At 35.7% G+C, this 27444-nt stretch overlaps 1 protein-coding gene across 11 annotated transcripts in view; it reads right to left on the bottom strand.

Moving 5' to 3' along the window:
• Positions 1-5655: 5655 nt before the first annotated feature.
• The window catches only part of LOC552265 (rho GTPase-activating protein 32), a 33180-nt gene continuing 11391 nt past the window's right edge, over positions 5656-27444 (bottom strand). For 3 of the 11 annotated variants that reach the window (XM_026444325.1, XM_006565184.3, XM_016915431.2), the window contains 6 exons: positions 17410-17547; positions 14904-15308; positions 14461-14791; positions 13965-14298; positions 12941-13862; positions 10271-12817 (listed from right to left, as the gene is read on the bottom strand). In XM_026444325.1, the coding sequence (XP_026300110.1) occupies positions 10271-12817; positions 12941-13862; positions 13965-14298; positions 14461-14791; positions 14904-15308; positions 17410-17547 (4677 nt within the window). Of the gene's footprint in view, positions 8008-9014; positions 12818-12940; positions 13863-13964; positions 14299-14460; positions 14792-14903; positions 15309-17409; positions 17548-23841; positions 24044-24202; positions 24762-27444 lie in introns of those variants that run through there. The other 8 variants (XR_003305853.1, XR_003305852.1, XR_003305851.1 and 5 more) reach the window with 8 other exon arrangements.

Genomic DNA, 27444 nt, shown 5'->3' with positions numbered 1-27444 from the left:
AGTCCGCGAGCCACGAGGCTCGAACAGCCCGCTGCTACCTGTATCTCTCTATTCTTCGCGCCCTCTTATCGTTCCCCCGTCTTTTTCTCCGACGTGTCGCTACATCGCTCGTTGTTTTTACGATTGTTCTCGTTGCTCCGTAGATATTAATTTTTAATTGTGTCGAGGGTCGAGGGTTGAGGGTTTGAGCAGGTGTAAGATCGTGGAAGTGTATTAATCGAGGTTTAATCTATGGTTGATTCGTGCCATAGGATCGTGGAAGGATAGGATGGTAGGAAGAAGTAAGCTTTTTTCTTTCTCTTTTTGACTATAAGTTGTAAAAGATTAAGACGTTTAGTTGAGATGAAATGAGATGGTGTTTCTTCGTATCGAGAATGATTTCTAAACATTATTTTTATATTTCGTATTTTTCAACACGTCTCTCATTACATATATCATAACGTGAACGATGTAATGAAGGCAATAGGTGTATCATGGAAGGATGTCGATATATTAATTTATGGTTTGTCGAGGTTTAATTTATGGTTGACTCGTGCGATAGGTTACGATCGAAGAAATAAGCGTTTCTTTTTTTCGTTTTTTTTTAGTTATAGGTTGTAAAAAATTAAGACGTTTAGTTGAGATGAAATAAATATAATATAATATTGACTGATGGTGTTTCTTCGTCGTATGATTTCTAAACATTATATTTATATTTCGTATTTTTCAACTCTCATTACAAATCGATATATCGTAACGTGAACGATAAAATGAAGGCATCAGGTGTATCATAGAAAGTCGAGTGTATTAATCGAGGTTTAATTTACGGTTGACTCTCGTGCGATAGGTTTGGATTGTGGAAGGGTAGGATGGTAGGAAGAAGTAAGCTTTTTTTCTTTCTCTTTTTGACTATAAGTTGTAAAAGATTATTTCAACACGTCTCTTACAAACCGATATATCGTAACGTGAACGAATGATGTAACGAAAGGAGTAGATCGTGGAAGAGTGTATAAGTAATCGAGGTTTAATTTATGGTTGACTCGTGCAATAGGTTAGGATCGAAGAAGTAAACGTTTCTTTTTTTCTTTTTTATTTTAGCTATAGGTTGTAAAAAATTAAGACATTTAGTTGAGATGAAATAAATATAATATAATATCGACTGATGGTGTTTCTTTGTCGTATGATTTTTAAACATTATATTTATATTTCGTATTTTTCAACGCGTCATTACAAACCGATATATCGTAACATGAACGAAGGGAGTAGGTGTAAGATCGTGGAAGAGTGTATTAATCGAGATTTAATTTACGGTTGATTCGTGCGATAGATTAGGATCGAAAAAGTAAGCGTTCTTTTTTTCTTTCTTTTTTAGCTATAGTTGTAAAAAATTAAGACGTTTTAACGTTTAGTTGAGATGAAATAAAGTATAATATCGATTGATACTGTTTCTTGTAACGTGAACGATGTAACGAAGGGAATAGGTGTAAGATCGTGGAAGGGTTTCGAGTGTATTAATCGAGGTTTAATTTACGATTGATTCGTATGATAAGTTAGGATCGATTTCTTTTTTTCTTTCTTTTTTAGCTATAGGTTGTAAAAAATTAAGACGTTTAGTTGAGATGACGATTTCTTCGTCGTATGGAGAATGGTTTCTAAACATTATATTTATATTTCGTATTTTACAAACCGATATATCGTAACGCGAACGATGTAACGAAGGGAGTTCGTTTAACGTTAATCCGATTTCACGCGGTCGAGATGCTGATGAGAAAATCGCGCAATTTTGCCGAACTGAATTTCAAAACGTGTTACTCGTGCACGTTCAAAGGTCGACTGAACCGCTACACTCGATAACTGGATTTATAACAGAGAGCTCTGTAATTTTGCCCGACATCTTACGAAGCGAATCTTATCTCGCTTTCATCTACAATTATTGTACAAACTATTATTATTGCGCAACGAAAAAATATTTTTAGGAATTTATTACATGTGTATATAATTAGAGCGCATAAGGTGCTCGAGGGTTAAGATCAAAGGCCACTTAGAGCTACTTCTAAAATGAAATTGATAAACACTTGTTTGTTATCATCCATCGAAAAGAGATAAAGAAAAAGAATTGTTTTTATATAAAAATGGATATACTTGTTCGATCTCCATATAATTTCATATAACTTAATATATTGAGAATTAATTACAAGAAAATATTATTACATAGAAACAATAGTCGTATTTGATCATTTTTGAGAGGGTGAATATTTGCGGGAAAATCGGACGGAGAAAATTTGTATTAATTACGCGCGAGTAACAAACTTAGATCGTACGCTAAATTGAGTGCATTACGGATTACAAAGTGTTTAATCTGGAACATATACGTCATAGGTAGATCAAAGAGGAGAAGATTATCGTACGGTACCCCCCCATACGCACACCATAATCCGGAGGAAATCAAATTACTTTGGCACAAGCGGATAAGATCTATGAAAGATTCCACGCGGGATTAATAAAAGGATTTATAACCGATCGTATCGTAGAAGAATCAACAAAGAGGAGATCATTAAAAATTCGATCGAATCAATTATTTTCGAAAATAAATCTCTCTCAGTTTTTCAAATATTTTTCGATTCCAAAAAATTGAATAAATTCCGAATAATTGATAACAATTTTTATAATATATATCGATATCTCTGGAATTTAAGGGGATACGAAATACAAGAGAAGCGCAATCAGAGAAGTTAAAGCATTCACGGGACTAAAAGTTTACAAGCAGTGGTTTAGAGGGAATGGTGGTGGTTCTGCGCGGGGATAGAGAAAGGGGGATGGAAACAGACTCCCGGTAGATTTATTCCAAGGGTTCGTACTAGGCTATTGGATTGACACGCGGCGACGTCTTGACAGCTTGTTAGGCTAACGGTTGCGTGCTGTTCATCGAACACGATGCGCTTGAGCCTCTTTACTGCTCTTTACCTTGACATTTCGTCTCCGATCTAAAGCGTTATACCATTGTCTGCTCCTTCTTTCCCTTGCATCACCATTCGAGAGAGAGAGAGAGAGAGAGAGAGAGAGAGAGAGAGAGAGAGAGAGAGAGAGAGAGAGAGAGAGATAATTGTATTTTGATATTCGATATAATTCAATACATTGTCCTCTTATGGTTGAAAACGTGAATGATTTTATTTTTAACTTCAGACTATAAAATTAATTATAATAAGATTTTTCACAAACGGAATATAATTAGTGAACGTTCAATCTTTGAGTGATTTCTGAGATAGGTTATGTGACGTTGAGGTTATGAACACTAGAATCTTTTAACTTTGAATAATTTATGATCGAGTATTTTGAACATTGTGATAAATGTTTAGATTTGCGATCTTTGAATCACGATGAGGTTCTTGATTTAAAATAATCACTTAATAATAACTTTTATTCCGAATTTAGATCACTTTGAATCTTCTTTAAGTCGCGGTAATTCGTGTAATGAATATCACAATTATGAGGTTATTTTTTTATTCAACAAAAAAATTTCTATTCCCATTTCAATAAAAAAGAAAAGATTGTTTGATATAGGTTGATTTATAAAAATGTTTATTCTCGTGGCGAAGCTTCACAGAGAAAGGAAAGGAATTAAATATCAACTCGGTGCTATATTTACCCGTTGAAATCTCGAGAACAGGAGAAAGGATCTACGAGAGAAGGATATTCGTGGTGGAGGAACAGCATTACTGTCCACGTGCCGTTTAACTTGATCACCCTGGGCAATCTGGCCTCATTTCAACCTCCAGTTACTACGGCACTTCCGCTAACAAATAATATTGTTGACGACCCTGCGGGGGCGTTCTGATTCGATTTGCTACACTATAAAAGCGTACTGCTGGGGAGCCGGGAACAGGATAGGGAAAGCTCGATGATCGGAAGATCGACAGAGAAAGATGAACGAAGAAAAGATTTGAAGCGAGTGAAAGAAACGGGCGCCGATGGGATCGAATAATTGTATATTATTGATGTTTCGCTGAATTTCACGTTTTTCTGAATTATGAGATTAATTAATCCTGCCGAGGTATCGAAATAAAGATACAATTTACTTTTTCAATTCAAAAAATACGAATATACATTAATATTCTTTCAAATTTTTAATCAATCTTTAGATAGATTTTTAAGTTTTTTGCAAAAAAGTTTTGTAATTTTATCAAAACTGTATAGAAAAATGATTATGAATTTTCAATAAATCAATTATCGATAAGTGAAAAAAAATCAAGTGTATCGAGTGTACAACTTAACCTTAAATTTCATAGTTTAGAGGTTAAACGTCCTTTGAAGATATTTCTTCGAAAAAGAAAATTTCACTTATCATAATTAAATGTAGCAAATTTTACACGATACACGGATAGAAAACGCGAGTCGAAGTGAGTGACAACGAGTTGTCGAAAAGAAAAGAAGGAAAAAATAATTATCAACGTGATACGACACAACGTGCTGGAAAACACGGGTACGGTCTAATTAGTCCGGTTATTTAGTTAGGCCATGCGAGATGCGAGAAGTTTACTCGGCCGTTCGGTGCTAGAACCACTAAAGATTCGTATCTCCAGGACGTGTTTAAAAATAATTACCGTGGAAGATTCAGCGATAGTCACGGAGTCGCCCTCACCTTTGTGCTTCCTGCCCTCTGAAGTGGGCCCTCGTTGTTACGGCATAAAGGCAGCCCAGCCAACCCCTTCTGTACGTCCTCGCGTCTCTTCCGGCACCGTTCAAGTGGTCCTCACCTTTCAACCACTCTATCACCGCGTTTAAAGAAGTAAAGACCAAAGGTCCTTTACCGTTTTAAGAGGTTAGACCGGCTTGAAAGAAGTTTATTCGAGAGATGACAATGTGACGCGGTGCTCCGGATGCCTTATTAAATTGACGATACACTAGCCCGACTCGTATCACGAGACGAATAGTTCGAGTAGTCGCTGAATAGACCGACAAGGATACGATAAAGAACTAAAGACCAAAGGTCTCTTTCGGGTTTCAAAGTGATTGACATACCGGATTGATGTAACACGACGCGATCACGAGTCCGTCAAATTGGCGGGATTTTCGTTACAACTATATGCGCGTAGGTATGATGAAAAGAACAATCGGTGCGCAACGAGTGGCAGACGCTCGCTCCGCCCCCTAGCAAAATTCTCGATAATTAATTCAATTTGCAATCGAAATACACGCGATCAAAGATGGAATAATGAATATTTCGATATATTGTTTTAGAGAAACAACAATATCGAAACAATTATCGTCGTGTCGTAAAATGTAAATATTTCAATGGCAAAATACTTTGTATTTTTTTTTTTTTTTACTACTACTAGAATTAAAAGATGAAACGATTTCATTCGAAAACGGTTAAAATTTGATATCGAACGGTGTTAAAATAGGTGTTAAAAGGAAATATAAGAATATAGATATATGATTTCTCCAATTATTTATAGTATTTATATTTGTTACATATAATTTTCCATATATTATAATTATAATCGTAGTAGGCAAAAAACAGTAGTATCGTTTAATAACAGAACAGTCATACTGACGAGAAATACACAACTAAGAAATAAGAAAGAAGAAGAAATCGAAAGAGTGGGAAACAGAATAATAGTTGTCCAACGGTTGACAAACGGTGGGGTATTTTGACGCTCAAAAACAAGATTACTATTAGCCTTTTTTTTTTTCTGCGACTATCTGAATTATCTTTGCGTCATTTCTCGTAAGAAATATTAATTTCTAACAGGCGTACCTTTTTCTCTCTTCCATTCTCAGAATCCTACGACTATATAATATCTATTATATATCCGGTATAACCGCAAGAATCTCAAATTATTAAAAATATACACCCCTACGGATGTATCGTTATTGCGCATTACATTGTGCAGAAGTATACTCGTAAATAGATGTATCCTCGAGTTCTCTTCCTTTTTTTTTCTTTTTTTTTTTTTTTCCTTTATTATTTTAGGCATTATTTTAAATATCGCTAACTAGGCCTTTCCTATTACACTTGGTACCCAGGGAAGCAGCTATTAAAGTTCACTTTAAATACTTCTTTTTTTTTTTTTTAATTTCTAAATAAATTTCTTCTTATTTTCTCATTGGGACAAGCTACTTGTGCATGCATATTTTTTTATGAAATTTACGCGTTCACGACTTTTTCCTTTTCTTCTTGTTTTCGATAAAAAAAAAATAACAATAAATTAAATATTGAAAATAAAAAATCGAGCACTGAATATTCGAGTCTTTGATAATTATATCGACTTTATTCTTTTATTTCATTTCTCCAATATTTAACCTCGCTCAACAAATTAGAAACGTTGAATCTTCAATAATTTAAATATTAAAAATTCAAATTTAGAAAACTTCAGAACACAACTTCAATAGAAATATTCGAGAAATAATTTTTAACAACCTTTCGAATGACCAATGCTCGTTTAAAAATTGATCACGATTCGAAGATAGAAATGCAAAAAATATAACGATACTACCGGAACAATTTGCAATGTTTAAATGCAAATTGTTGCAGTCTTTCTCAACACACGCTATAGAAAATGTTTACACTTCGTATAGGTTTTTTTTTTAATAGTTCGTGAACGCTTTAACAAGTTTATCGTACGCGAATCACGTGTACATCAAACAGGAGAAATTGTAGCAAAAAAGATTGGATTTGACGAGGGATATGATCAACTGTTTCCAATTAATTATCACCGCTACTCGATCGCTAACTTTTATTAATTCGAAAATCCCGTCGCGTTTACCTAAAACGCCATCCTATTTTTCTCGTCTACATATCCTCCTCTCACTCGTCATAGCCATCGTAATATCTAAAAAAAAAGATATCTAATAAAAAATAACAATTAAAAAAAAAAAAAAAAAAAAAAATAAACAAGAAAAAAATATCCTTCATCCTTTCACAAGTACTCTTTTTAAATTTTCCCCTTAAATAGTATATTAATCTTTCTTCTTTCTTCTTATTTTTTTTTCTCTTTTTCTTTTTTCATAAACATTCAAATACAAATCGTTAAACTAACGGATTTAAGTATGTGTGTCTCGATGATCTCGAGTATGTGTGCTTGGTCGTCGTTTGCTTTACAAAAAAATCGTGTCACTAAACATTTTATACTACTTTACACGTAGTAGCATAAAAAAATACAGAAAATATTCGGGTCGCATGAGGGGGTTTTCCATTTATCTTGGAATTATATTAAAAAAGGTTCTGTTGATATCCCATATTTGAACGTTTGCTAATGAATATTTTCTTCCTTTTCTCTCTTTTTTTTTTTTTTTTTTTTTGAGCATTTTCAGGATCACAAATTGATGATTCCCCGAGACTCGTTTTTTTTCGATTCGGGCAGAGATCGAAATATCAAAAGAGATGACCTGTGACATCTATAGATTCGTTACTAAGTTCATTGATTCATGGCGATGATGAATTATTACAAATTATTATCATAAAACGCCTAAGAGGGGCAATTTATTCACGGATGTTTGGATTATTCCTTATTTGTTGGAAAAAGAGGGAACCATGATCGTGTGAATCTTCAGAAGAAAAAGACTTGACCATCTTTCCAAAGTTTCTAAAACATCCGTGGTCCACGATATTCGATTCCTTTTCACCTTGTAAATGGATCTTAATAGAATGGTGAATTCTTAAATTGTGGTGATAACGCGAGTTATTCGAGAGGAGATAAAATATGACAAAAATCAATGATAAATTGGGAACAAAAAGTAATCCATAATGTATCATCGTTTGCAAGAACGGCAATTCCTAAAAGAAAATGGCAAAAATTACGATGAAAAAAATGAAAGAAAAAAAAAAAAGAAGAAGCAAATGCAAAAGGAAATATAAATTAAAGTGATGCAATTTAATATAAAACTCTATCAGTTCAATAAATTATACTTTCCTATGGTGAATTAAGTAAGATAAAATTTTTCAATGCTATCCTTAAAAAAAATATTCGGTCCTCTAGTAATCTTGATTTCAAGTTAGGCTCCTCTTTATGCATCGAATGCAACAAACTAAAAAGTATAAATTAATATATTACATGTATCGATTAAATTAATTAAGAAAATAATTACAAAAGAGGTGTTGCAAACACCATGGACCAGTCCATGGCAAAAAAAAAAAAAAAAAAGAGAAAATATATCAACGTATGCATAGAAGAATACTTAATTTAATATGATAATTTCAATTATTTTTTTTTTGTATTATTATTTATGTATATTATGTATAGAAAGAAAAAAATTTTTCGTTAAACTTTCAATAAACAGTATAAACAAAAATCCATCAAATTGTACCAGAGCTCTTTACAACATAAAATAGAACACGAATATCAACGAATATTCTAATTTCATAATACTCGACATCGATATAACATTAATAGGGTGTAACATATTTTATAAAAAAAAATCTGTAAATCTACGTGCTATTTCTTTTATCTCGCGTGATAAGCGATGATCGGCGTGAAAACAAACACGTAAAACGTAAAAATGAAAGAATAATGATAAAATAAAAAAATTAACGATATTAATTTTAAGAGGGGGGGAGGGAAAAATTGGGACAAGAAAAAAAAGAAGAAAAAGAAAAAAAAAAGGAAGTGATAAAATGCTAGGATACTTGACTACGCACTTCCGATTATCATCAACGAACAAACTTTCCTTTCGTTAAAAATGCAATATAACGCCGTATAAAAATATTTAGATCGATGAGCAACAACGAAATTCGTAAAAAAAAAAAAAAAAAAGGGAAGCGTTTCGATTATATCTTATAACTCGATTATATTAATCGATACGAAGACACGTACGCTTTCGCTTAAAAAATATTATATAATCCCTTTGCACCCGTACTTCGAATCTAAACAGAACGAATATTTCAAATATCTTTTATATATATATATATATATATATATATATATATATATATATATATATATATATATATATATATGTATTAATAGAATTCATTAATTTGGTCATTTTTCTTGTTTTTTTTCTTTCTCTCTCTTTTTTTTTGGTCTTTTCTTTTATTTTTTTTTTCTTTTTTGTCATCTTTTTTCGTTATTCTCGAACAAACAGGACGACAATAAAATATGAGAAAACATTATGTATTTATATAAAGCACTACGCGTTACGGACATATAATTATTTCGAAGATTTCTAATTCAACCATCACAAGAGGAGTATTTATATATAAATTCGTACGTGAAAACACTTAACTTTGCATAAAATTTATCAAACAAGCTTACATACTTACTTCAACTCACGTTAAAAAAATGCAGTTTCGCGTGCAAAGGGTCGACAACAAATCAGTCCACGAACCCAATACACTCTGGTACATATCGATTAAATTAATGGTCGATTAACAGAACAGCGCGAAAGGCGTTAATAAAATGGGACATCTTTGGGAACGATAACAATAATGACAAAAATTGATTTCTTACACGACTTCGTAACAATAACAGAAATAATCTAATAATATTTATGTATAATATCGTTTATATAATAAATTAAAAGATACAGTTTACATCATCGAACTGTTCTGTTAACAACAGCGATAAAAAACCGAACGTTCTCCATCGATTTTCTTTCTAAAAGCATCAATCATCAGACCATCTTTTTCTTTTTTTTCGTTATACCACTCATCTCTAATTTAACTTTATTCAATTTCACGCTTTAATCCTTTGTACTCGATTAATCTAACACGCAGAAAAAGATAAATATTAAACGATATTTTAATTAAATACTTAAAAAGAAAAAAGGAAAAACGTAGCAAAAAGTTTTTAATCACTTAAAAAATCGTACGTATATTTTTTGAAACTGGACGTTAGAATCAATATGTCTTCCATTTAAAATTACGATAGACGATACAAATCGATTTAATCGATACAAATCGATTTACTCGATACAAGTCGATTAACTCGATACAAGTCGATTAACTATCATTTTCGATAAGTATCGTAAAATACTGATGTCCATTTTTTCTAATATCATACGAAATTATTCAAACGAAAAAAATACACGTTTTTACATCTAACATTCGAATGTAAAAGAATGATAACAACAATAATAATAATAAAAAAACCAAAAATAAAAAGAAATAAACGTACCTCGATAAAATTCGAACTCGTCGTTGAGAACAAAGGGTTAAATGCGATGATCGGTACAACGAATAGATCACTGGAATAGTATATTATCATAGTTCATCATGCGACGCGATTGCAGAGCCATTTTATTCAACGCAGGAAAAACTTGACAGAACATTTCCATAAATATTACTTTAATATCAATGAAGGGAGGGTCTAGAAGCTCTCTGCTTTAACCTAGCCAAAAGCGCTTGTTCCCCGTCATCCTCCGTCTTCGATAACATTCCTCGAAAGCTTTCCGATCTGTATTTATCCCTTAAGAATGTCCTCCTTTCTTCTTTGTACTTTTCTATCCTTTCTCTACACTGAGGATCGCCAAGATCTAACCCAAGATTCTTCAAATGCGTTTTATCGGAATTAGTCGACGTAGCGTTCGAACCTGTACCAACATTAGGCGTGGAACTGTGCTGCGCGTCCTCTGTAACCTGTTTTACGGGTAAAGACGCCTCCTCCGTCATCTTGTTGAATTTTGCTTCGTCCAAAGATCGACTGAGCGACGCTCGTGTCGCCCTCGCGTGACGAGCTCTCAAACACGGTGGCAAGTGTTGAGTATTATTTACCGGTGGCTCTTCCGACTTTCCCCGGGCAGAATCCAATTCTTGCTTCATTTTTCGCTCACGTACAATTTCCCTACCGATTTCAGAATCGAAGCTTCTTCGATCCTTGTTACTTTCCGCCTCGTATCTTCTCCTCGGTGCGACGGATAAATCTCCCACAATACCTCCAGATAACCTTTGCAACGCTAATTCTTGAAGTATAGCAGCCGTGTCTCGAAGAACGATAGAATCGTCAACCGGAGAAGACGCGTTTGAAAAAGTACACGACGAGTTTAAGGATGTTGTCTCGGACGCACCTTCTGGAGGATGAGCTATCTCGCTGGGCTCTGCAGCATTCTCCGACGGTATCACTACTTCGATGTGCTCTTGTAACTGGCTGTTTTTCACGTTATTGCATTTCAACGATTCTTCGGCACGCGAGGAAAATTGTTTGTGCTGTTGTTGACCGTTTTGAGTCGATTCCTTTGGCGAAACGTATTCAAAACTTTGGCACTTTTCCGATGATTTTTGATTTTGACAACGTTGCTTGTTGTTATCGACATTGGTTAATGATAGATCAAGATTTTGACTCTTCTTCGATTGATTGGGGAACGAACAGCGATCGCTTGCCTGAAATTGTGATTTCTGATGCAACTGCAAGGAACGTCGAATTTCTTGTTGTTGAAAATCGAGACTTTTCGAGGATCGTTGAGAATTTCCAAAAATTTCCTCTTCCACGAGAATTTGTTCCTTCGTCGGATTCTCATTTCTATTGAACCCCTTAGCGTTATCTAATTGCGCGTAACAAGCGTTGTTTTCATGCTCCATTTCATTATATTTTTTACTTAAACGAATATCAGCCATACTAACGGTACGTAACTTCTGATTTCCGTTATCCTGATCTTGTACAGGCGAATGTACGATATTTGAGAAATTATTCCCAGAATCAACCGCTCCGAAGTTCGTTTGATCGTCGAAAACTCTAGAAGTTCTTCGTACCGCGTTAACAACGTCGTGCTCCTCGAGTTCTCTATTATCGGCAACATCGAACGTCATTTCGGCCGATTCCTGGGGAAGAACGGGACTTTCGGTCAAGTCGCTGACACCGATGCAAGACGTATCCGTGTCCACGGTTGAACCCATCGTGAGATCCAAAGAGGTTCTGGAAACGTTTTCCGATATCGATCTTAGCTGCGGCGCATCCGTTGCAATCGCGTTGTTCACGGTGCCTTCCAAAGGATCCTTAGAGCTGCTCGACTCGCTGGTCGGTGACGTGATGGAACCGGTCGTCTCCACTATCACCCACTCGCCAGAATCGTTGGTATTCGAGATCATCTGCGACGTTTCCGTGTTTGTAAATATCTTGTCCGAGTTATCGCATATCACAAAACCGGAATCGGGCAGATCCTCGATCGTTTGCTCGCACGACATCGGAGAATCGAGATCCGTCGCGGTGGATAACGGCAGTAATCCTGGTAATTCGTTCCTGTGCGCGTTTGAATTCCCGCCCATTGCGTCGTCGTTTCGCGAGACGATCGATTTTCCGCTCAACGGTACGTCGTGTTTCCGCACGTCCAACGTATCTCCACCACGAGACGACTTATCGTCCTCGACGACGGGACACGAGCTCGATCCATTTTCCATATCTTCACAAATGGACGTGGTTGCTTTACCAGAATCAATCTCGCTGGGACGAGACATTAGCCTCTCGCAAGGCATCATTTCTTGGTCGACCACGTCCGATACAACCAAGCTTGTCGTCTCCTTCGAAGTCTTTTGAGCCTTGGAAGACTCTTTGTCGTCGTACAGATCTATGCGCTTGTCGTACGTCATTATCCTCTCGCAGGATTTACCATTGCTCTGCCCTTCTAAGTTTACGGATAACCTATGACTAGGGTCGGATGATTTGTCGGAAGACACGCTAGTTCTGTTCACTTTGTTACTCTGTTCGTCGTCGATCTCTAAAGGTAATGTGAAACTTCGGAAACTTATCCTAGGACTGTTGGCTGGTACGGGTGACGTAGAATGCGGTGTCCCGTGTAGAGTAGCGGGGGTGAGCGGGGTTGAAGCTTCGGATAATAAGGGTAGGTAGCCTGGCGTTGGCAAAGGGGATGGAGTGTCCATGCTATGAATATCTGCAGATACCATCACCTGTGAAAAATATTATTACATTTGTCAACAATTTCAAACTTTCATTTCAACTTGTTTTTAACGTTACATTAGAAAATTCAAAATTATATCACATATAATGAATAACACGCGACACCTATGTACCTGATCAGGACTTTGGCTATCAATGAAGCGCAACTCGACGTCGCATTGCAGTCTTTCCTCTAACCGCGACCTCTTCCTCTTGGATCCACCCGTAACGGCTATGTTCTGCGCCCCTTCCGTTCTTTGCCGTCTAGGGGATGCTTCCACCGATGCAACCCCCCCACTCTCCTCCTCCGAGAACATTCTCATTTCCCGCTCCTCCAAGTCGAAGTTAAGCTGTATTTCCGACAAATCCAACGGCGACGCTGTATTCGGCGCGTCTGCTAAATGATCGAAATAGGAATCATGCGAAACTGATCGACTGTGGCCGCAAGGTCTAGCTGGTGGCGGTCCCAGCAGAGGACCTAAACTGTCCTCACCGTCCAAACTGTCCGCGCTTTTCACTGGTCTTAATCGTCGTAAGGAGTTTAAGGAACTTGGCACCGTTTCTGTTTGAGGTGGCGTGCCAACCTGCCTCGCCTTCCCCCTGGCACCCAAACCACCTCGACCGAACAAAGCTCTCCAGTTCAACGAGGGCGAACGTTTCGACCCGTTTCTCTTTCGCGGCAATTCAATGACCGTGTGGTAATGCAACGGCAACCCGGCTGGACCAGCGCCCACCTCCACGTAATCGGGCTCACCTCTCAGGCTACGATTTCGAGCCTCTTCCAAACTGAGCAACCTAGCCGGGGTTGTGATGGCCAACGATTTCGGCCTACCGACCGGCCCGTCACCGAAAATTAACTCCGCGTAACAGACCAAAAATTCCGTGACCACGGCCTGCACACCGACCCCTTGCAACGCTGCCACGCCCCCGACCTCCAATTCCTTGCATCTCAACAGATTCGGGGCCCAAACTATGGCAACGTTACGAGGCGTCATACCAGTCTCCGCTCCTCGAGCTGCGACTCTCACCAAATGTCGCATAAGGTATTCCAACGTTCTGAAAATATATAATTACTTTTATATTCCTTGAATTCTTCTTCTTTTTCAAAGTAGAAGAAATGGACAAATAAACCTTTCTCTCTCTCTCTCCTAAAATTACCTGTAGTGCGGTGGTGGTAATTTTCTAACGGTGTCCCTCATCCGCCTCAATCTTTCCGCATCGGTGCTAGCTTGGACCGCGCTAACGAAAGTGGAATAAAGCTGGTACGTGCAGAGCGGGTTCGGCAGCTCTCTGAAGTACATTTTCAACAACGAAGCCACTGAATGTATGTCTTGCAGGATACTCTCGTCGGAATGCAACGCAGGGACACGATCCTCGTCGAACGCGTTTCTTAGTCTCTGAATGTTCGACGTCACCCCGCTCAGACGGTATATGCCGTCCACCAGGCCGTGGTTCTCGATGAATTCGGCGCAGCACGTCAAAACGGTGGGCACTGTAAGCACCGTCAATCGTTAGAAAATTGAAATTTTAAGATATTCATATCAACCCTTTGCACTCCAGTTTCGAACCAGCACAATTCCAGATAACATTCGAACAAGTTGATTCAAGAGAGTAAAGGGTTAATAAATAAATATATATATATATATACATGTACCATCTTGGCCAGAATTTAAAAGATGTTCCCCTAGATCACAACCAAACACACGTTCCTTCAGAATTCCTGACTGCTTCAATCGTCTTCTAGACGGTCTATTGAGTATAAACGATCTGAAAAAGGCGATTAGCTTGCCGTGCTTTCTCAGCACCGGTTTCACCGGCAACTTTGACCTAACTGTCGTGGACACGGTGAGATGCCGCGGCACCTTGTCCCCGATCACAGCCACGCACTCGGCCGGGAAGAAACCGACCGCGAATCCGTGCTTCCCACGCCACCACGTACTCTCCCCTGGAGGGGGCATATCTATCACCGAAATCATATCTCCGACCTGGAATAATTTCTCTCGTTAATTATCCATAATTAACCTGTCTTTATTTTTTTTTCTTTTTTTTTGTTGAAAAATCACTTTGATTACTTTTGGAAATATGGAGAAAATATACCTGAAACGAGATCTCGTCCGGCGCCTGTGCCACGTAAGGTCTAACAGCATAGGCAGCGGCTACAGCGGGGGTGTTGATGGGGCAGGAATCGGACTCTGGGACGAGGATTCTTCTTCCCCTGTTGTCTAGCTGCAACCAATTTAGCACAGGGCCGCAATTCAGGCCTTCGTGATTCAGCTGGGAGAACCTGTTCAAATAGTCCCTCAGTATATCGCACGTGTTTTTCGCCCGTGTATCCGGGAGTTTGGTCAACGAGGAGAACTTCCTGTCGAATATGCACCGGTGCAACTGCTTGTCGAACATGACGAAATTGTCGTACGATCGTTGCAACGTCCAGCACGCGTCCCCCGATGTCACTCTGACCGCGTAGCTGTCCGAATCGTTGCTACCCTCGCTAAGCGAGACCTGGAAAATCACCATTTTTATTTCTTCTTCTTTTTTTTTAATATTAATTATTTAATATTTAATATTAATAATTTTTTAACAGGAGGATATTTTATGGAAGTATGTTTGTTAATATTAGAAAGATTTTTATTTCTTCTTCTTTTTTTTTAATATTAATATTAATATTAATAATTTTTTAATAGGAGGATATTTTATGGAAGTATGTTTCTTAATATTAGAAAGATTTTTATTTCTTCTTCTTTTTTTTTTAATATTAATATTAATATTAATATTAATAATTTTTTAACAGGAGGATATTTTATATATTAACCCTTAAGATCTCGTAAATTTGATTTGTTTGAACGAATTGAATAATAATTTTGCGGATGTTTCTTAATATTAAGAAGATTTTTATTTCTTCTTCTTTTTTTTAATATTAATATTAATATTTGATATTAATAATTTTTTAACAGGAGGATATTTTATGGAAGTATATTTCTTAATATTAGAAAGATTTTTATTTCTTCTTCTTTTTTTTTTAATATTAATATTAATATTAATAATTTTTTAATAGGAGGATATTTTATATATTACGTTAACCCTTAAGATCTCGTAAATTTGATTTGTTTGAACGAATTGAATAATATTTTTGCGGATGTTTCTTAATATAGGAAAGATTTTTATTTCTTCTTCTTTTTTTTTTAATATTAATATTAATATTAATATTAATAATTTTTTAACAGGAGGATATTTTATATATTAACCCTTAAGATCTCGTAAATTTGATTTGTTTGAACGAATTGAATAATATTTTTGCGGATGTTTCTTAATATTAAGAAGATTTTTATTTCTTCTTCTTTTTTTTAATATTAATATTAATATTTGATATTAATAATTTTTTAACAGGAGGATATTTTATGGAAGTATATTTCTTAATATTAGAAAGATTTTTATTTCTTCTTCTTTTTTTTTTAATATTAATATTAATATTAATATTAGTAATTTTTTAACAGGAGGATATTTTATATATTAATCCTTAAGATCTCGTAAATTTGATTTGTTTGAACGAATTGAATATTTTTGCGAATGTTTCTTAATATTAGGAAGATTTTTATTTCTTCTTTTTTTTTTTTTAATATTAATATTTAATATTAATAATTTTTTAACAGGAGGATATTTTATATATTACGTTAACCCTTAAGATCTCGTAAATTTGATTTGTTTGAACGAATTGAATAATATTTTTGCGGATGTTTCTTAATATTAGGAAGATTTTTATTTCTTCTTTTTTTTTTAATATTAATATTAATATTTGATATTAATAATTTTTTAACAGGAGGATATTTTATGGAAGTATGTTTCTTAATATTAGAAAGATTTTTATTTCTTCTTCTTTTTTTTTTAATATTAATATTAATATTTAATATTAATAATTTTTTAACAGGAGGATATTTTATGGAAGTATGTTTCTTAATATTAGAAAGATTTTTATTTCTTCTTCTTTTTTTTTAATATTAATATTAATATTTAATATTAATAATTTTTTAATTTGATTTGTTTGAACGAATTGAATAATATTTTTGCGGATGTTTCTTAATATTAGAAAGATTTTTATTTCTTCTTCTTTTTTTTTAATATTAATATTTAATAATTAATATTAATAATTTTTTAATTTGATTTGTTTGAACGAATTGAATAATATTTTTGATGTTTCTTAATATTAGGAAGATTTTTATTTCTTTTCTTTTTAATATTAATATTTAATATTAATAATTTTTTAATTTGATTTGTTTGAACGAATTGAATAATATTTTTGCGGGTTTCTTAATATTAGGAAGATTTTTATTTCTTTTTTTTTTAATATTAATATTTAATATTAATAATTTTTTAATTTGATTTGTTTGAACGAATTGAATAATATTTTTGCGGATGTTTCTTAATATTAGATTTTTGGAAAAAAAATCTTTGTGATCGTAAGGGTTAAGAATAAGGAAGGTAGTTAAGATTAAAAAAAAAAGGGAGATGGTTACAGTATTTTTTTGTAATTGTTGTTAATAATTGTACGATAATAATAATTAAGGCGAGGTTAAAAATAAGTTAAAATCGTTTGAATGTAACTGACCTCCAAAGAACTGAGTTCAACATGTTCGTAATGAAAGTGGGCACACTCGTCCAATTTTGGAAACCTTGCTATACTGCTCATGTTGCTGCCAGAGCTGATTGGTGTACTGAAATCGTCCGTTCGATTACATCCTAATCCCTGCGTTCAATAAAAATTTTTACGATTTTCTATCAATTTTATCACAAATCAAACCGTGTCTTTGAAAACACGTCGAAGATTAACAATTACGATCAAGCAGGATAACAATTTGAATAACAATATTAATAATATAAAAAACGTTTCTCAAAAATCTTTCTCGAAAAAAATCGATCAAAAATCATCTATTCACGAGAGTAGCGTAAATCCATTTTTAAAATATTTTATTTTAAAATAAAATTTTATACAAATTATTGGTTTGCTCGATTTTTGTACACATTTAAAAATACATTTACACCACTTTCATAAGTAATACGCGCAAGAGATATAAAAAGAAATTTTTAAACGATATAAAAATTGTGAAATATTTCCTCTTATTTAACGATATTCGACGCGCGATGTATAAATAATTATATTTTTAACGCGATCTCACGTACGAGAGAGAACATTTTAAATTTAAAAAAAGAACGAGACTGGTTGGCAAAGAGAGGTGGGAAAAATATTATATCTATAGGATAATGTCAAAAATAATATGGCCGTTGCCAGAGAGGAATGAGAACCGTGAACACAGTGTTATGTTCGAATAAACTTATTATGTAAGTATGTACGAACGGTTTAAACGAGTTTCGCTGCATCGCGTTCAACGTTCAGCAAGAAGAATATGGAGGCACAGTCTGTGAAGGCAATTGAAGGAAGACGGTTGAAGATGAATCATCGAGAACGTCGAGAAGTTAACTACTGGCGAGGGGAGAGGGCCGACATCGGGTGATCTCGTTCAAATTTTTGTCCAAGGAACGGAACGCTTCGTAATAAATTAGGTTTATGAAACGCTCGTAGCAGTGGCGTTTCGATGAAATCATCGTTCGTAGGGTGTGTCCTAAGTAGAAACGCCAAATTTGGCCTAAATCGATAAACCGAGTATGGCACACTGCCCTTCTAAGTGACAAACTTAAAACGTGTACAATATCTGTCTCGATGTTTCTTGCTGAAAATTTTGAATTTTTTTTTTATAATTTTAAAATCGTCCAATAATTGATTCTTTATCTTCCGATTCTTTTCGAGTTAAAAATTTTATTGTCGAAATATTTCGTTTCGAAATGTTCAAATGCTCGTTAATACGATGATATTTTTTTTAACCGGTTACAGGTTTAACGGTTAAGGCGCAATTAACGCGATCATTGTATAGAATTTGCCTTGAAAAACGGGTCAGAAGGTTCTTAAGCGTTTCTTAAACGTTTAATTGCAAAGAAAGTTTCAAGTTTCAATATCAACGTCGAAAAGATATCGTTCCTCCCAAGAAATATTTAACTTCCGCCGTATCTCAAACTCCGCCGTATTATCGTATTAGATTTCCAATTCCACAAATTCCAACTTCTTAATAAAATATCGCTTCGATGAAATCAATCTTAAAATAGTTCGATAAAATCGATCAAATTTTTAAGAAGCGCGTATTTAAACGCGTCGTCGTTTACGCGCGATAAAGTCGGATAAACAAGCTTTCGAAAGATAGAAAAAGAAAAAAAAAGAATCGGAAGTCAGTCCAGCCTTTCAGCTCGGTACAAGGGACTTCCTCTTTAACCGTTGAGAGAAGCAATAGAGTAGGCTTTCAATTATAAGAGCACCGATCAATTATTTCGTTTGTCCAACGAACTTACATCTCGTTGCTCGCCAACATCGTCCTGACCTACGAATACGTGCATCAAACTGTTTATTTATTCGCACAAATATATTCTTCCGTCGGTTAAAAATTTCGACAAAAAAAATTATTCCAATCTTCTAATCGTATCCCAAAATAATTCTCCCTATTGGAAAGATTTTTCGAAATATCTTACTTTAATATAATTAATCCACGATATCCTTTCGCAAATCGATCGAGAACGCTCCACATTTTCGACGTGGAATAAGAGATAAAAGAGGTTGAGAAAATCCTTGGCAATAAGAGGCAAAAAACTGTACACTTTTATCTCAACGATCCTTTCCTCTTTTTTTCTCTCCCCCCTTCCCCCTACTCCCTCTCCCCTCCCCTCCTCTTCCCGCAAATGGAATACAAGTATCCGTGTCGCGAAGCACGCGGCGGCGGCTCGTGCACTTGAACAGTTTCAGAAGGAGGGAAAGAGAGCGAGGAGAGTATCGACGAGAACGAGTGCAACTTGTCTTATTTGGGTCATTGTATTTTTTGGCAACGTCGAGGCAAACATCAAACCATCTTCTCTCTCTCTCTCTATATATATATATATATACACGTATAAGCGAGCACTGTTCTCCTCTACTCATTCCTTCCCTGGGATCGTTGGCAATCGCTCGGAAACGATCGTTCCGCGCTGCCTCCTCCTTTACGCTTCTTTAAACCCGATCTCGTTGCCAATCCGACTTCGAGCCGCGTTCGTAAATCTATGTAATTGGGAACGGTTACGCTCATCCTCCGTCATCTATCGATAGCGTCTCGCGTTCCCTCTTCGCCTCGAAATAATTTAATTCGATAATTAAATATATTCCAATTATCGATATATACGATAAATATATATATATATATATATATATATATTCTCGTATCGATCCATTTTTAAACACGCGGATTTAATAATAACGGGATATGGAGAGGGGAAAGAAAAGGAAGAATGTTTAATTATTCTTATGGAATTTTCGATAATTTTATAGGGAAAAAAAAAAAAGGAAAGAGTCGTGAAAAGGAATTTATTAACGAAATATCGAAACAGCTGCAGCTTCTCTTTAGTAGGTCGACGAACTTTTTGGCAACACGAGGCAAACCATTACGAATGCTGGAAGTATATACTTCCACCGGCCGATCTTCTTTCGATAAATCGCGAAAGAAATTAACCAGGGAACGAAATTCCTTCTCCGCGTTGTCTTAATTTTTCTCTCTCGCTTTAGATTTATCAAAACATTTTACTACAAACAAAAGAATATTTTCGCCGGTATATATTTTTTCATACGAAATTAATATACAAGATGATCGTGTTTTATTCGAGCAAGTAATATAAGATCAGGTTTATCCACGATTATCTAACGATATATATATATATTCAAACGTTTCTTATTTTCGCATAAATAAATAAATAAACGATTTATCTCTTCTGCTCGACGGTGCGAAACAATCGCGATCCTTTGTAATAACAATTTGATAAACAGTTCAAGGAAACGATTGAAATTATTTATATATCATATACACGGTGATACACTCTTTCCAATCCGATTAACTTAGGCAAACTTGAAACAAGCAAAATTTATTACTCTAAAAAAATATCTCATTTATTCATCTTTATTAATAAACAAGGAGAATTGGATCTTTTCTACGCAAATTTAAAAGTGTAATTCAATAAGATAAATATTTTTACAACGCTTCCAAGTTTAAAATCGAGTCAAAGATATTGAACCACTGATACATTAACATCTTTCATAAGTAAAAAAAATCTTATTTATTCGTCTTTAATAAACAAGGAGAATCAGATCTTTTCTACGCGAATTTAAAAGTGTAATCCAATAAGATAAACATTTTCCACGCCAATGTTTTAATGCTTCTAAGTTTAAAATCGAGTCAAAGATATTGAACCACAGATACATTAATAAGTAAACCTTTCATAAGTAAAAAAATATCTCATTTATCCATCTTTATTAATAAACAATGAGACTTGGATCTTTTCTACGCAAATTTAAAACTGTAATCCAATAAGATAAACATTTTCACCACGTTTTAATGCTTTCACAATATTTTAATGCTTCTAAGTTTAAAATAGAGTCAAAGATATTGAACCACTGATACATTAACATCTTTCATAAGTAAAAAAAATCTTATTTATCCGTCTTTATTAATAAACAAGAAGACTTGGATCTTTTCTACACAAATTTAAAACTGTAATTCAATAAGATAAATATTTCTACAACGTTTTAATGCTTTTACAATATTTTAATGCTTCTAAGTTTAAAATTGAGTCAAAGATATTGAACCACTGATACATTAATAAGTAAACCTTTCATAAGTAAAAAAATATCTTATTTATTTATCTTTATTAATAATTATTAACAAGGAGAATTGAATCTTTTCTACGTAAATTTAAAACTCGTGGAATCCAATAAGATTTCTACAATGCTTCTAAGTTTAAAATCGAGTCAAAGATATTGAACCACTGATACATTAATAAGTAAACCTTTCATAAATAAAAAAATATTTCATTTATCTTTATTAATAAACAAGGAGAATTGGATCTTTTCTACACAAATTTAAAACTGTAATTCAATAAGATAAACATTTTCACCACGTTTTAATGCTTTCACAATATTTTAATGCTTCTAAGTTTAAAATCGAGTCAAAGATATTGAACCACTGATACATTAACATCTTTCATAAGTAAAAAATATCTTATTTATCTATCTTTATTAATAAACAAGCAGAATTGGTTCTTATTCTACGCAAATTTAAAACTGTAATTCAATAAGATAAATATTTCTACAACGTTTTAATGCTTTTACAATATTTTAATGCTTCTAAGTTTAAAATTGAGTCAAAGATATTGAACCACTGATACATTAATAAGTAAACCTTTCATAAGTAAAAAAATATTTCATTTATCTTTATTAATAAACAAGGAGAATTGGATCTTTTCTACACAAATTTAAAACTGTAATCCAATAAGATAAACATTTTCACCACGTTTTAATGCTTTCACAATATTTTAATGCTTCTAAGTTTAAAATAGAGTCAAAGATATTGAACCACTGATACATTAACATCTTTCATAAGTAAAAAAATATCTTATTTGTCCATCTTTATTAATAAACAAGGAGACTTGGATCTTTTCTACGCAAATTTAAAACTGTGTAATTCAATAAGATAAATATTTCTACAACGTTTCCAAGTTTAAAATCGAGTCAAAGACGTTGAGCCACTGATACATTAACACCTTTCATAAGTAGAGTATAACGCGAAGCGATGATTTTAAAATCTTTCGCGTATAAAAAGAGAAGAGTTACGAGTTATATATATCTTCTCCGTAAGAGAAATTTCTCAATAATTTCTCAACATCTTTCATTTTTCCAATTCCAAATCTTCTTCCACTTTCTACGATATTCAAGAATGGAAAGAACGGATGAAACTCGACGGCGAGATTTGGTTTCGCGGGGGTGGAGCGATGAAAGGAGACGACAGTTTGGGTAGGGATGGGATCGATGCGCGGTTAAATCGTGCGAGGTCACCGATTCCGGGATGATCGCGGGAAAATTTATTTGGGAAACGTTATCGTTGCGAACAATCGTCGGCCGTGGAGAAGCGATGCGAATCGAGGCATAAATTTTATCCCGTCGATTCGCGTAGAAAACGGAATAAGAAGACAATTTTTTTTTTTAAGGGTTGGATTTCTCTTTTTTTTAAACAAATATATATTCCACGAAAAGATAGAAATTGTATGAGGATATTGTGCATTAAAAAAAAGAGTTACAAAGCCGAGTTGTGTATAATAAATATGAAAAATATACGAAATGAATGTTTAAACGTACAAAGACCATTGAAATGAATTCGTTACGAATTTGGAGAATGGGACCATTTAGGATGTTAAAAAATGCGTGTTAAATATTACCCTTACGACGAAAGTTGAAATGTAAAAAATTGTGAAATACCTGTAATAAAAGATGCACAATCTACTTTTGGATCGAGTATAACGGATTATCAACGTTCTCAGAAACTGGGCTAACATTCTCAACAAGCTGTAACGTAATTGGAAAAATACTCGGATCGAATAATACTCGGGGTCGACATTGGATGCTAAAGAGAGAGAAAAAAAAAAGATGAGAGTAATCTGGGTTGGACGTTGCTCGAAAGCGAAACGCTTCTCGGGGAGAGAAAATTATTAGGCCATGCGGGGACGGGTGAGGGAAGCGAAGTTGCCTCGATTCGATTATCTACGAATCAGGACAATCGAAATGGGGCAGAAACGTGACAAGGACGGTCGCGCAGGACGAGTCCATTTAAACGCGTATTCTGCACGAACAACGTACAACACGTACGTATCGACGAATAATAATAATCGAATCGAAAAGAAATTAACGAGAAAAACCTCGTCCTTGGAACCACTTTGTCGAAGGAGAAATGGAGGGGAGAGACAGGGTCGTGCGGTGAAAAGGTCTACTTGATCAAGAGATACTGAGATAATAAAGGTCTGAAGTAACGAGAAAAATAAGAGAGAGAAAAAGAATAGAGGGTAGTAAAAGATAATAAAGAGACGACAAAAGGGGAAGAAACGAAGAAAGCGAGGCAAGAAAACGAATTTGATTGTGAAACACTACCTGAACGCTGCCCAAGAAAATTTCGATAAACCGATACGAGATCCTCAAACACATCGGAAATCCTGCAGGAATCTACCGATGTCGATTATCCATAGAAATCGGGTACGATGAACGTCTCTCCCTTTCCTCCACTACCGGCCGCTCTCCTCCATCCGGAAATTCAATTCGAGCGAATGAACCTCATAAAAGTGTGCGTGCGTGTCTATATATATATACATGTATATATACACACAATATAAATATATATATATATATACGTGTACATATAACTTGTTACTTTGGGATAAAGCGTGGTCCTTGACAGACGGAAGGAAGGCGTGGAAGGCGATTTCGTTTCGACGAGACGAGACGAGACAACTACCTCGAGTCGGGTGGAACAGCTGGCACAGGTGGCGAGAAGGACGCGACGCATAGCGTCGCCGAGGCAGGGCAAGCGTGAACGGACGACGGCGTCGAGACGCGGCTCGACGCCGGATACCACCACCGTCGCTCGACTCGACTCGAGCCGACTCGAGTCGACGCGGCGGCGGCGGCGGCGGCCACGGCGGCAATGCCGCTCTCTCTCTCTCCTCGGGGATGTACTGGCGGCGCGGTGGCGATAACGGAAGAAACGTTGCGAACGGGGCGCAAAAATGACTGGTGATTGGATGCGGTGGCGATATTAGTGAAAATTCGTCCCGAAGGTAAAAAAGGATATTGATTGTACCGACCGAGGTGGAATATATCGAGGAATATTGGCTGGATAATATTGAGAGGGATACGGAAAGCGTGTGGATACGAATACGCGTATATACGAATGGAGAGCGGTGTGTTGGGGAGGAAACGTTGGGGGAAACTGGGTCACGGAGTCAGCAGCCAGCCTCCGCATCGCACACCGGGATGCCAAGGATCCGAAGCAACCGCCCCGCGATCGCGCACCCACCTTCTCCTAATCCTGCGTTGCTGCGCGCACGATTTAATGGATTACGAGTGGATTTTTCATTGCTCCTCTCCGAAACGGGGGGGATCCGTTCGTTGCGTGGTGGAGGGGTGGAAATTTCACTGATGTTGATTCGTTGCGTCTGTGTTTTAGACCGATCTCGGCCTACGCAATGCGGTAAAGCGAATACGTAATTTTGGAAATTATTGGAAAAGGTGGATCGCGGAGAATTGCGAGTTAATTTGAGAACCGAGGAATCTGTGATATTTCTATCAAAAGTCAAAGTTGCGCGTTTCCTCGATTAAATGTTAATTATTCTTCTCGTGTTAAAAATTTTTAAAAACTGGTCACAGTTGGAATGCGTAATTTCGTAACGAATAATGGGTTATAATGGATGAATATGTTTCATCCGATCGTAAATAGTTAGGAAATCGCAAGATAATATGACAAATTATTCGTTGAATAGCGTATGATTCCTCTAAATCATCTTCCAAGAAAACTTTCTATTTTCTTCACGCAACGTTAAGTCCGTAGAATAACCGATTACTTTCATCGCTATGCGACTATTCTCGCGTTGCCATAAGTGCTCATTTGCAACTAAGTTAACATTGGATAATTTCCTATGAACAAACGTTATTTTTCTAACCGAACGATACGTGCCGCAATTTCGTCCGAAATAAAAACTTGATTGAACATAAATTGGAGTCGGGAGTACAGCTTGCTCGAGCTTTGTAATTCGAACTTAATGGAACTCGATTATTCATCGATACGGCGCTTCCTAATATCTCTGGAATATCTCACTTTTACACCGATATCTAATATTTAACGTAACTTCACTCTAAATATTTCACTTTTCGGTTGGAATAGATTTATAACTTCGATCTTCGATAATTTTATAAATCGAGAAGCTTAAAGTTTTCGATAAAAATCGAAAAGTTACTAAATTACTAAATTCAGGTCGTTCGTGCGCCTCGTACGATCACGTGACTACACGGAGCAATACGATTGGCGTTCGAAGACTCGATCATCGAGAAAGAAAACTGTTAGAAGTTTTGAGGTTAGAATTTACGAGAATATAACATCACTTTCGAAATTAGCACGGAAGATTAAATTAACTTAAATTTTCGATATCGATTATTATCTCATCGTATTGTGAACAAACGATAATCTCTAATCGATCCGTAATTTTCCGAAAAACATCTCGAAAACAGATATCGCGTCGCACGTCAATCGTACCGTGCCGTAAAAGTAGCGATGCTGAAAGGAAAGAGGTGTACATTGTGTGTATCATCGTTAATGCTAAAAGGCAACTGCCTTCCGCCTTTTTCACGAGGGCTTAACAATAACGCCTGATGGAAATAATAGTTTCGAGCAAAAAAGTGGGTCGTTCGAGCAACACATCCGATCAAACAATAATAATGCCAACCTTGGGGAAATTAAACTAGGGCGGTGCCGGCGGCGCGAAGGAATTCGGGGATACGAAAATTAGGGCTCGGATACGGACATCTAAGTGGTGAAAAAAAGAACGCGATCCAATCTTTTTCTCGATCCAGAATACCCTCGTTACACATATTTTTACGCTTCATTATCCATTCGATTCGCACCTACTTATCTCGCGTAAACGCATCGATATCGATATTTAACCGTGTTAGAACGGTTCTCCGTGTATAATAAGAGAAAATTCTCAATGAATCCAACATGAACGAGCAAACAAAATTTACAGATTTAATTTCGCTAATGGGATCAACGAGAATCTTTTCTCTTTTGAATATTATTTTTCATTCGAATATCTTTTCCCAATCAAAGAGATGGGAACAAGAATGAAAGTGTTCCACGTGTAATTTCGTCGCTTTCGGGAGAAACCCTATCCAACCCGACCAAGTGATGAGTCACGTGGCTCTAAGTGCTAGGATTCAATCTGCGAAAGCTGCGTCGAAATGCGCCTCGAACCGCGCCCATCTTCGTTACAACGACGTCTCGGAAAAAAACTATATGATCACGCCTCCTCTCTCACTTCCCCCCTCCCTCTCTCTCTCTTCCTTCCTTCCTTCCTTCCTTTTTTCTTTTTTTTTTCCTTTCCCCCCTCTCCATCTCCTTTTCTCGTCCCCGTGCTTTCGAATCAATAATCCTGAACAAGGACTAGCCTCTTTCTTTGATCGCAGGAATTCAAAGGCCACCCTTTTGTCTGCATTCCATGCTCCGGCAAAGAGATCCGTATCCACACTTTTTTCCATCCTCTTCCGTGTTTTATAACGCGATCACGCGAATAAATAATATTCATCCACCATCGAAATCGTGTACACGCAGACACGCATTATCACTAATTGTTATCACATTGATTTTCAGAATATTTCTAAGATGAGATATATTTATAAAAATTGACACACGTATTATCGCGATCACGCGAATAAATGCACAAAGTAAATAATATTCACCCATCGAATATATATACAGACACGCATTATCACTAACTGTTATCACATTGATTTTCAGAATATTTCTAAGATGAGATATATTTATAAAAATTGACACACGTATTTTTTCTACAAGATTCATCCCCTTTATGGTTTTATCGAACATCACAGCTCCTCCATGAAGGACATAATGCGCGAACGAGGGTGAAAGTGAACCCCGAGGCCGTGTCTTTCCTGTATTTCTTTGAGTATATTCTTTCTCTCCTCAGA

This window comes from Apis mellifera, linkage group LG12 (genome assembly GCF_003254395.2).
Source record: "Apis mellifera strain DH4 linkage group LG12, Amel_HAv3.1, whole genome shotgun sequence".
Classification (NCBI taxonomy): domain Eukaryota; kingdom Metazoa; phylum Arthropoda; class Insecta; order Hymenoptera; family Apidae; genus Apis; species Apis mellifera.
This window is presented reverse-complemented; position numbering and strand designations above follow the sequence as displayed.